Below are 12778 nucleotides of genomic sequence, written 5' to 3'. Positions count from 1 at the left end.
AGAGAAGCTTATTTTTCCTGTTTCATAATTTCATAATTAATTATCAAACAAGAATTCACTTTCTGCTTTCGTAATCGAATATTTTTTCGTCGTTCGTAATTAATTATCAAAACTTATTACTTTTTCTTTTTTCATAATTGGACATTTTCGTGTGATACACTTAGTACCTTTCTCGTGTAAAACGATACACACCTTTTTTTAAGAAAGACAAATTTAATGTTATTTATATACTCAGAATGATGAGCTGATTCCATCCTTCTACGAAAAAGAAGGCATATTTCTGAAAATTTTCATACATTTCACTTTGTTTTCCATAGTCCATTCCGTAACCGCCGTACAACGCGTTTGAAAGAAAGAAAGAGTTAATGGATATTGTTTTCCTCTACCTCTGACTTCCATATTTCAGAGGATAAAAAAAATACAGTTTATAACTCAAACAGATTTTATTTAAAGAAACATAATATAACCGCGAGCAACATTAACACATGTGACGCCCCGGCGCGTTCTGTGGCGTCTCGGAGCGGCGCGAAGAGAGCGACGTCGTGATAGTTGGAGCTCCAGCCTATGAGGGGCTCGTCACGGTTCTGGACCCGCAGCCACAGCTCTAGAGGGCGGAAGTACCTGTGGAAAGAACCATTTGTTATAGGCAAAAGGGTCATTTATTAGGGTTCCGTACCCAAAGGGTAAAACGGGACCCTATTAATAAGACTTCGCTGTCCGTCCGTCTGTCACCAGGCTGTATCTCACGAACCGTGATAGCTAAAATACAGTTGAAATTTTCACAGATGATGTATTTCTGTTGCCGCTATAACAACAAATACTAAAAACAGAATAAAATAAAGATTTAAATGGGGCTCCCATACAACAAACGTGATTTTTGACCAAAGTTAAGCAACGTCGGGAGTACTTGGATGGGTGACCGTTTTTTTTGCTTTTTTTTTTGTTTTTTTTTGCATTATGGTACGGAACCCTTCGTGCGCGAGTCCGACTCGCACTTGCCCGGTTTTTTAACCTCTAACATCCCACGGTCCTAAGAGCGTTTTCACATTGACCGATCCGATATTGGATGTAGGATCCTACACCCGCGTAGCCAGGCCGCGGAACGCGGTCACGCACACTCCAACAAGCATTATGCTTGTCTACACACACGCACACAAACAAATATTATCGGTCCGACATGGCTGAATTTATCGGAAGCGCCTTTCCGATATCGGATGTCGGAAGGCGCCTATGACAACAACAGCTGCAGGAGAGTGTCATTGGCATTAAGTCCGCCTTTTTTGCATTGTTTATAGTTTTTTACTAATGATTTATTAAATGCATAAATACGAGTAAATACAGACAAACACAGCAGTGCCGGATTTACCACTAGGCTGAGTAGGCTGAAGCCTAGGGCGGCAGATTTTAGGGGGCGGCAAATTTGGGTCAAAAATATATTTTATGTGCTGTTCAGATAGGGTAGACCGGAATTAATTTGTAAAATTTAAATAACAAGCATAATTTGTCGATTTTGCCGCCCTCTGTCATGTCAAGACCTTTTTGAAGTACGGAACCCTAAAATTGTACCTACCATTTTCTCGAAAATATTTCGCCCTCGCTACGCTCGCGTTTTCATTTAAGTACCTACATTATTTGTGGCCCATCTGACTGCATTGTAAATTTGGAATGGTCGTCGATTCTTGTATCTTCGTGGTATTATGGGTTCCGTTTTTTTCCGTTTGAAGTACGGAACCCTAAAAATTTACCTACCTACTATTTTCTCGAAAAAATTTCGCGCTCGCTGCGCTCGCATTTTCGTTTAACTAACTACATTTTATTGTGACCCATCTGACCATATCATTGAATGATAGCACAGAACCTAGTAGAACGCCAGCGGTAATGTCCACGCTATCGGAGCAGCTTCCGTCTACTATACGGCTCATATGCATCTACCGAATAAAAAGCTAGCGATCCATTTGTATAGCATAGTCTTTCGAGCAGAGTCAATTAATGCCAGACCCGACCGAACTCCTTAGCTATATCTAGCCTGACTGCCAATGCCTCACCTTGATTCTCAATTGCCAAAACCCAGCGGTACCCACCGGTCACCGATCAGATCAGGCAAATATAAAGAGGTTGCATCGTCATTGAGTGACAAAAACGGCCCATATAAATAAATCTATATCTAGAATGTGACATTTGTGACGTCACCTTATATGCATTTTAATATGACTATGGTGTGTTGTACTATAAAATTAAACGCCTCTGACAGGAAAGTACTTTAAAAAACCTATAAGCGAGGCGGATAGGGGCGGCAAAATCGGCATAGCCTACGGGCGGCAAATGTTTAAATCCGGCACTGCAAACACATATATGTATCTTACATTTTACTTCCTTCCGACATCCGATATCGGATCGGACAATGTGTAAACGCTCTAATACGAATTAATGGAACAGTGTTGCTTTTGTTTTGTCAAGTTCAACTATGAGACGATCAAAATATTTATTTATCTTATAAATTCAAGTATTTTAAGTGTTTTCCTTACTTGACTAAAGATTCAGGTGATATCCTGTTGGTCTTCCCCCTAGTCATGGCTCTGATGACGTCTGAAGTCGGCTTCGAGGCTCCAGGCTGCATCAGCTCACTGGTGACAGAAAATATATTCGATGCTTTTATTTAACTTGCCCTGTAGTTAGTATAGGCACATAATAAATAATAGTACTAAGTTCACTCAGTCTAGTCTAGGCCAGAAGATTCACAAAACACGTCTGTTACGATTAGGACAGATATGACCGCTAGGTGGCGACAGCGCCACGCGCGGCTTATGGCTAACCACCAAAATTGGTGTGGGACGGATGTACTTGTAGCTATCTGTTGCAAAGCGACGAATTGCGGAGTGAGCCACGCCTGGTGAAGCCTGCAACACCAGTACTCCTAGTGAAAATTTCATTCGAAAGCGTGCCGTGACGTACGCGTTTGCATTAAGTATCATATTGTATGGGATTTTGGGTTTCCAAACGTTGCTTAACCTTTTCCAGGCCGCACCAAACTACAAGGTTTTTCCAAAAAATTAAAATATATCAAAATGTATGCAGCTTCGATGATTCATTTAATGATAAGTAACTTTTCCCGAAAGACCAATCGAATATGAACCTTAAATCGGATTTCTAAAGTTGAAATTCTATTGGCGAGTATGTGGTCGCTAGGTGGACTACACTATGCCTGGAAAGGAAAAGTGTTAATGCGCTGTTAAAAATCCCATACAAAAATAAACATAACGTCTCGTCACGCTATAGAATTTTAAACTAGGGGTTCAGACAGGTTGTAACTTGTTGACATGGTAACTGGGCTATAACCGCGAAAATCGAAGTTCGCAAATTGCGGGGATTTTTCTCTGTCACTCTAATTACGGCTTCATTGGAGTAAAAGAGAAAGATCCCCGCAATTTGCGAATTTCGGTTTTCGCGGTAGCCGCTCTGGACTCACCTGAGTACCCGGCCGGCCTCCCTGCTCCTATAAACGTCACACTCGTGTAAGTGTCCTGAATGACCAGCAGCCACGCAGAGTTGCTCGAATATCTGGAACTCTAGGATCGTAGCTAGGAAGTATTTGATGTATTCCTGTAGACAAAAAAATATATTACAACGTGTAGCCACAAAATAAATAATAGTACTAGGTACAGAAGACTCACTCTCTAACAAAACGCGTCTGTTACGATCAGCACAGATATGGCCGCTAGGTGGCGACAGCGCCACGTGCGGCTTATGGCTTTCCCCAAAATTAGGGTGGAACGGATGTACTTTTAGCTACCTGTAGCAAAGCGACAAAATCGCGGAGTGAGCCACGCCTGGTGTAGCTTCAATAAATTAGAATATTATAGATACTATTAAAACATCTTACAGGTGTTTAAACATGACTTACTTGGTCTGAAATGATGTGGTATTTAGATCCAGGGTCGAAATCGGCTTCTGATCTAGATATAGGAGGAACCACGCCCTGAAATATAAAGAATAAAAAATCACAATGAATTTATCACGACATTCGGTCGTGCTTTCAAACTGTGGTCATCGATTCAAACTAGAATTGTGCCATTCTCGAGAATAATCTCTATCTTGTATGGGAAATGTTCTCGTTCGAAAACATTTCCCATAGGTAACGGAGAACGTTCTCGAGAACTTCACAACTGTAGTTCAAACCCTGGTCCCTGGCATGAAACCAGATAAAGCGAATTCATGAATTCAGTAGCGATAAATTTGTATTTGAATAAGTTTACTTAGCAAAAATTGAACACGAGCATTGATATATCCTCCTAAGTCCCAAGGTCCTACCTATAGTACTTATTCAGTTCAATGAAATTTAAATCATATTCGATTGGAACAGAATTGCTTTTGCTTTGTTTCGTTAAATTTTTTAACAACGCAAAATCAACTCTATTTCTTACAATGTAGGTTCAAATTTCTATGGCAAATTTGGCATTTTGCGTTTGTATGACTGGGCCTTAGGAGGATATACTTAGTAGGTAGGTGTATATTATTAGTAGTCATAGGCAATGAGGCACATTTCAAGATAAAAAAATAATAATATAAATAGCAACTAATTAAATTAAACGTAGTAAAACTAAAAATTTAACATCAACATGCTATGTATTTCTTTTAATGTATGAATTGTTGTAAGTCCTAGGTACCTGGTATCGTAGTTTCATTTGCCACCATCTTGAATTCATATTTTGCACACCGTCTTCGAACACCGACCAACGCCACTGCAAATAATAATTAGTCAGTATTCGAGTCCACCTTGTATAATTTAATTACTGATACCAATTTGTTAATTAAAAAAAAATCTATATATATTTATTTCATAAATTAATATTACAAGAATTGTTATACATCATACAAGAGTTGTGATTTAAAATACTCTATGGTGCGCCTTGTGCTCACTGAATTTTCAAACGACAACTTTTGACACTCAGTGTTACCGCACAATGTCTATAGCGCCAACTACATCAGCTGCCAAATTGGATGCCCGAATTTCATTAAATGATTGAAGTCTTTGTACATATATGTATAAGTGCTTACATATTTACATAAGTTATAAAGTTTACCTGGTCCACCATAAATGCGAAGGGTAGATACGCCACTTTTTCTAAAGCCATGGTCATTAGGAAGTTCATGCTCACTTCATAGGGGTCGTGGGACCTGTGGACATTACATTAAGTGAGTTTGTAAGATACAACACACACCTATAAGGGAAAAAAAAATGCCAAAAATTGGCATAGTACAGTCAACAACAGAGCTATGAATAGAGGCAAAGTGTCAAAAATATGTATACAGTACTTCATTGCCTGTACATTAAGGTCGTGTATACATATTTTTGGCACTTTGCCTGTATTCATAGCTCTGTTGTTGACAGTACCATGGAAAAGTTTCCGAAGTTGCCAAATTTCTGTAAGTAAAAAAGTTCACTGAAATTTAAATTTAGCAAACAATGAACACATTTCAAGATCTTAATTGATACAGGCTTTATTAGACATTCCTTCTGCCTATGTCATTAGGTACAGGTACGAAGCTTGCTAAGTGGCCTAAGTAAGGTACGAGACTGAAAAGCTAGATTAAGTATATCATTATTGTATTCAATCTTCTTCTTCCTCGCGTTATCCCGGCACTTCGCTACGGCTCATGAGGCTGGGGTCCGCTTGACAACTAATCCCATGATTTGACGTAGGCACTAGTTTTTACGAAAGCGACTGTCATCTGACCTTCCAACCCAGAGGGTAAACTAGGCCCATACAATCATCATCATCATCATCATTTGAGGGTATCATTATTGTATTCAATAATTTATCTAATAGTAGACTAAGTTAATACTTTTATAACTAACTACAATACCTAAATTATTAAACAAAATTATCTACTAAAAAAGAAGCTCGTTGATGTCTTTTGTTCTAGAGTTAGACCAAGACCAGTCTGCAACGATTTTGATATTAGCACACAGTGCAAGTGTTATTTATACGTCTTATTTTCATAGAAGCTTGACGTTTAAAATAACACCTGCACTGCGTGTGCTATCAAAAGCGTTGCAGAATTTTATCTTGGACTTATCGTTTAGTTTTGTCCTCTTGATCGTAGCGACATTTATGGTATCGTCTTGGGTCGTCCCGTCCCATTCGTTTTTCGTCAAGTTCTTAAATTAGTCATATTCTGCTTTCGTCACTCATTCTACATTGAAAGCCACCGATGATTGTGACGAATGTAGAATGAGCGACGAAAACAGAATAGGACTAATTTAAGAACTTGACGAAAAACGAATGGGACGACCCAAGACGATACCACATTTATGATTGGTCAAATTCAATAAAGTTCACTAAAGTGTTTCGTAATGAAGTCATTAAGTTAAATCGGAGCCCAAAGTGAAAAGTCAACGTGTAGTAATTTTTTTCATCTCACTTATTCTGGTACAGTCCGACGCGCTGTAAGTGAGGCAAGTTATACACGGAGAGAGTTGCTGCGTTGGCCACCGCCTCGTGGAAAGCTGGAACAATAGCGTATATACAGTACGCTGCAGAGATAACTGACCCCCCTGCATACTTTCTATGCAGGGACACTTAACGCTGCAGCTTACTTTACAGTCGCCTTCGGATATATCGGAGCGGTCAAAGTGTTCACAATATCTGACACGCGCTCCTTGACAATAGAGGCGTGTTCAGATATTTATGAGCACCTAAGCCGCTCCGATATAACTGATGGCGAGTGTACACCAATCATATCAGCTCTTTATGAAACAATTTTGCGGATATATGTTGTCGATTCAAAAGTGTTATTTTTTTACGCTCTTTCATTTGAACATAATTCAGTCGGGTCTACCGTACGCCGGGTTTATTAATATACACCGTGTTTTTATTGAATTCCGTTAACTTCGGGGTATGGATAAGTACGTTTAAGAGAACTAAATGGCATAGTTAATTTAAAAAAAATATATTTTTTTTTGCTTTTTTTGAAAAAAAAAAAATTAAGTTTAAAAAGTAATTAAATGTAGCATATAGCGTTGTTGTAACATGGGCATTACATTTAACTCAACCAAACAATTGAAATCTGTGACATATCAATGTCATTTCGAACATCGAGCGACCGAGATTGTATTTAAGTTTAGTAGCAAATGCATGAACTCATTCTAAACACTAATCAATATGTAAACCGGCCCTAAGGCAAGTGTACACGCTTGTAGAGGCCTTAAAGGAAAAAAATAAAATATCGATTATCTCCGAAATGGAGTTAATTAGAATATCGGTGTCTTTGAGAAAGTTACTAGATTTAAGCTCAGGAATGCACCCCTGAAATTAACGGAAATAAAAAAAAACACGGTGTAGATAATATTATATCACAGCGCAGTATCAAATTTTATGAAACATGTCTCTCTCAATGCCAAACATGTCGCTCTTAGGCCCATTTGCACCATTCCACTAACCTGATGGGGTTGTCCGGTTAAACCTTCAAATCAAGAGTGAACAGGCACCTTCTGGGCGAGCTCGCTCCATCGTAGGCCACGTCTACGCCTCGGCTAGTCTGTGGCCATGACCAAGCCCATTCATAATAATAAAAAGAAAAAACCTGGAGTTACCATGGTTACCAGTACAATTTGATACTGGGTTAACGGTTTAACCGCTTAACCCCGGGTTAGTGGGAAGGTGCAAGTGCTTAGTATGACATACCAGGATTAGCGCCATCTCTGAACAGTTGCGGCTGGTCGGCGTACTGAAGGTAGTATTGAATGTGCGCCATCTCGTGGTGAGTAGAGATCAGGTCTTGCATGGTTACTTCCGTACATTGCTTGATGCTGTAACCGAAATATACAAAAAATGAGGATATGTAGACCCCGATTAAACTAAGTTTGCATCGACATGGCAGTAATAGCCGTAACAGACTACATGTTGCGGAATTTCGCTGGAACTAATATTTTCATACTATACTGAACCCCACCACCCACCCATGCCCCATCCTATACATGGGAATACCAGCGCCCTCTTGACAATGGTCGTATATAGCGATGCACCGGATATCCGGTTACTAGTATTCGACCTACCCGGCCCTTAATTTTACTATACGGCCGGATACCGGATAGTGACCTACTATCCGGCCGGATACCGGATAGTAACATTGCTTGATTTCGGAGTAAACAAATTGGATTTAAGAAACAGAAACGGTCATAATTGTACTTGTTTATTATTTTAAAACAATTTAATCATTCCACTGACTTGCACGCGCACTCATTTCGAACCTAGAAAATGAGTCCTCGCCAACGTTTACTAGGAAACAGGTCAAACCTGCCGATTGCGCACCCGAAAAACCGAAATGTAGGTATAGTCCCGCTGGCCGAATATGCGGCGGCCGGATACCGGATATTCGGCCGATGGTCAGGCCGAATATCCGGTATCCGGCCAAACAACTATCCGTTGCATCTCTAGCTCATATATTACTGGTCAGGTTTTAAATCAAGTTTGCTTTGGGTAGCAGTTAAACAACAGTCATTTTCACAATTCCCAGAGTGTCACAAGATACAAGATATTTATACATATATTTATATTAGTTTTTAGTTTTAATTTAGTTTTATTTTATAGATAAGTTAGTTTATTTTCATTTTTAATATTTGTATCTACCTAACCATTAGTAAGTTTTAGTACTAATACAGATCAGCAGATGGAGCTACTAGGTTCAATCTTGCCCAAGATAACTCAAGATAAACAATAAACAATGTCAATTGTGTTTGAATACATCGAGTAGAAGCATAAATAATATTCGGAAATAAATTATTTGAATTATAACACTAAAATATATTCATGAAATACAAAATAAAAATAAACAGGCCACACGTAGGGATGTCTTCAAGTGGTATGTGTGCTTGTTAGCCACTCACCGGTAGTCTATCCTGTTACAAAAGTCCCAAGCACTAGCGGTGCACTGAACACTTCTTTGTGGTGGTCGCACCAGCATCGACCCGCGCCAGAATTCAGGGGGTGCGTGTTCAAGTCTCAACCTGTCTCTTTAGTAACCTTAGTCACTTTAGTAACCCTGGTCACCTAAGTCACTTTAGTAACCTTAGTCACTTTAGTTACCTTTACCTTAGCCACCCTTGGTCACATTAGTTACTTCAGCCACCTTAGTCTGTGTGGTTATTTGCCACTTACCGGTAGTCTATCCTGTTACAAAAGTCCCAAGCACTGGCGGTGCACTGTACACTTCTTTGTGGTGGTCGCACCAGCATCGACCCGCGCCAGAATTCAGGGGGTGCGGGTTTGAGTCCCATCGAGGTGTAGAACTCTTCGGCCATTTGGAACATCCTGTAATATACGAAAGTGTTTTCTAAGTACAAGCCTTCCCATACAACCATTTCCAGTCGCCGTTACGACGCGGTGTAGACACATCTTGTGTCGACACCGTCTGTTTCGGTCACAATTCCAGTCGCAGAGTCGTCGCCGTGTCGACACAGTTACCAGAAATGGGGAAGGGTCGACACATGACACAAAGTGACGTAAAGTGTGGTCGCCGTGTGCACACATTGTTACTAGTTTGCGACTACTTTATGCCAAATCATTCGTTCATTCGTTCATTTCGTTCCTGTCAAATGGAAACTGTCAGATGGAAAAATAGTTAAATAAAAATAAGTGACATTAATACGCCATCTCTAAAATGGATTACAAGACGTAATTATATATTGTTTGCATTTATATTACAATAGGACTTAAATTATTATGGGGAATTAAACTGCTCGAGTGATTTGAAAAACTAAGTGTAATATAATCAACGCGCCACCACATTGTTTTAGTTTAGCCGGAAATGAAATTGTTTACTTCTCAGTGCTTGTGTTCATAAATATATTATTTGATGCATTTTTAGTACTTCGATGCGTATACTATACTTAAATAACAGAAATAACGCTTTACATACTACGAAACTTGTTAATTATGATGTATAAATATGGTTTAAGGCTGAGAAATATTGCAGTCACAAAGTAGTCGCAAATGTTTCGACTTTGTGTCGACTCTGTGTAGACACATGACACGCGCTGTCAAAAGTAATAACAAAGTTACTGGATTTGCAAAATGGCTCCTTGTGTTCATTTGTTTTCAGATATTCTCAAAGTGTAAAAATGACGTGGTCAGAGATGGGACTTAATAGATTAACTGTTTATTTGACTAATTAATGGAATAAAAAAAGTTAATCCTCAAATTTTAATCACGATTAGTTTAGTTAGTCGACCTAACATAGATTGAAATTGAATTAATCTGAACATTAATCGAATAAATTATCGATTAAATTTCGGTTGGAAGTTGACAGGGGGCCATTTTTGTACGTGAAAATAATAGAAATATCTTGCATGCAGATGGTAGCCAAACACTTTGTCATAAAAGTCGAGATGGATGTCGATTTATAGGTTTTAGGGAGTGCCGATTTCGAAAATGATGACCATTTTGAATCCAAAATGGCGGCCATGCACTGTGTCATAAAAGTCGTCATGGATGTCGTTTTATACGTTTTAGGGGGCCCCAATTTTGAAAATGATGACCATTTTGGATTCCAAAATGGTGGCCATGCACTATGTCATAAAAGTCGTCATGGGTGTCGTTTTATAGGTTTTAGGGGGCGCATATTTCGAAAACGATGACCATTTTGGATTCCAAGATGGCGGCCATGCACTATGTCATAAAAGTCGTCATGGATGTCGTTTTATAGGTTTTAGGGGGCCCCGATTTAAAAAATGATGACCATTTTGAAATCCAAAATGGCGGCCATGCACTATGTCATAAAAGTCGTCATGGTTGTCGTTTTATAGGTTTTGGGGGGCGCAGATTTAGAAAATGATGACCATTTTGGATTCCAAAATGGTGGCCATGCACTATGTCATAAAAGTCGTCATGGGTGTCGTTTTATAGGTTTTAAGGCGCGCAGATTTCGAAAACGATGACCATTTTGGATTCCAAGATGGCGGCTATGCACTATGTCATAAAAGTCGTCATGGATATCGTTTTATAGGTTTTAGGGGGCCCCGCTTTCGAAAACGATAACCATTTTCGATTCAAAAATGGCGGCCATGCACTATGTCATAAAAGTCGTCATGCATGTCGTTTTATAGGTTTTGGGGGGGCGCAGATTTAGAAAATGATGACCATTTTGGATTCCAAGATGGCGGCCATGCACTATGTCATAAAAGTCGTCATGGATGTCGTTTCATAGGTTTTAGGGGATGCAGATTTCGAAAATGATGGCCATTTTGGAATCCAAAATGGCGGCCATGCACTATGTCATAAAAGTTGTTATGGGTGTCGTTTTATAGGTTTTAGGGGGCCCTGATTTCGAAAATGATGACCATTTTGGAATCCAAAATGGCGGCCATGCAGTATGTCATTAAAGTCGTCATGGCTGTCGTTTTATAGGTTTTAGGGAGTGCAGATTTCGAAAATAATAACTATTTTGGAATCCAAGATGGCGGCCATGCACTATGTTAAAAGTCGACATGGATGTCGTTTTGTTGGTCATGGTCATCATTTTCGAAATCTGCTCTTCCTAACACCTATAAATCAACATCTATGACGCCTTATATGACAAAGTGCACGGCAGACATCTTGGAATCCAAAATGGTCATCATTTTCGAATTCTGCACTCCCTAAAACCTATAAGACGATATCCATGACGACTTTTATGACAATGTGCACGGCACACATCTTGGATTCCAAACTGGTCATCATTTTCGAAATCGGCACTTCCTAAAACCTATAAAACGATATTCATGACGACTTTTATGACAACATACGTAGCCGCCATCTTGGATTATAAAATGATCATCGTTTTCGAATTCTGCGCTCCCTAAAACCTATAAATCGACATCCGTGACGACGCAAGTTATCTTTATTTTCAGATCTAACAAATTGCTACAGAATACAAAGGACAAAAAAAAGAAGCGAGGAGGTAATGAAACAAGCAAAAATACAGATGATTCCTCGACGCAATTGGATGCTTCTTAAATTGTGTCCAGATTTTTTTGTCATAAGAGTTTTTATTTTTCACGTATTACTCTCACAAGTTCCGTGACATTTCGACCTTGTAATTTTTTAAGTAAATGTTTTTGTTTATCTGTGAGGATCTCACTAGAATAATATAATCAAGGTATGTTTATATTTGATGATTGAAATAGTAACGCAAAAAATATATATATTTGTGTCTTATATTCCTGCCGAAGACTTTTATTTTTCCTTTTCCTTCTACACAAGTTTGGTCAAGTAATAAGAATTTAGGGCTCTCAATTTTATTTTGACTTCTACAACAGGAAAGCTACGAGGCCATGTTTGGTATCGTTTTCGTATAAATTCGCAGTACCAAATTTAGTTATGGTATCACATTGACACCATTCCAAAGTAAAAACATATAAACTTACTTTCTTTTAAACTCCTCTTCAGGCTTAAACTGCTGAACAGTTTTAATTTAAATTTAGTACACATATTTTGAGTCCCGAGACAGGACATAATAAGTTATCTCAAAAATCATCCTTCAAAAGTGTGAAATGAGGTGTAGGGGGAATTCAGAATTGACTTCTTGAAGTTAATACTGTTTAAGTTTAGGTTTGAAGTCATGTTTTTTTTATCATTTTTAGGGTTTGTACCCAAAGGGTAAAACGGGACCCTATTACTAAGACTTCGCTGTCCGTCCGTCCGTCCGTCCGTCCGTCCGTCTGTCTGTCACCGGGCTGTATCTCACGAACCGTGATAGCTAGACAGTTGAAATTTTCACAGATGATGTATTTCTGTTGCCG

At 39.0% G+C, this 12778-nt stretch overlaps 1 protein-coding gene across 2 annotated transcripts in view; it reads right to left on the bottom strand.

Annotated features, from left to right (window-relative positions):
- Positions 1–437: 437 nt before the first annotated feature.
- The window catches only part of LOC134677014 (angiotensin-converting enzyme-like), a 41332-nt gene continuing 28991 nt past the window's right edge, over positions 438–12778 (bottom strand). For both annotated transcript variants that reach the window (XM_063535425.1, XM_063535424.1), the window contains 9 exons: positions 9159–9311; positions 7686–7810; positions 6424–6508; positions 5082–5175; positions 4665–4739; positions 3902–3976; positions 3467–3600; positions 2526–2624; positions 438–621 (listed from right to left, as the gene is read on the bottom strand). In XM_063535425.1, coding sequence (XP_063391495.1) covers positions 444–621; positions 2526–2624; positions 3467–3600; positions 3902–3976; positions 4665–4739; positions 5082–5175; positions 6424–6508; positions 7686–7810; positions 9159–9311 — 1018 coding nt within the window. In that variant the 3' untranslated portion in view covers positions 438–443. The remainder of the gene's footprint in view (positions 622–2525; positions 2625–3466; positions 3601–3901; positions 3977–4664; positions 4740–5081; positions 5176–6423; positions 6509–7685; positions 7811–9158; positions 9312–12778) is intronic.

This window comes from Cydia fagiglandana, chromosome 25, assembly GCF_963556715.1.
Source record: "Cydia fagiglandana chromosome 25, ilCydFagi1.1, whole genome shotgun sequence".
NCBI lineage: Eukaryota > Metazoa > Arthropoda > Insecta > Lepidoptera > Tortricidae > Cydia > Cydia fagiglandana.
This window is presented reverse-complemented; position numbering and strand designations above follow the sequence as displayed.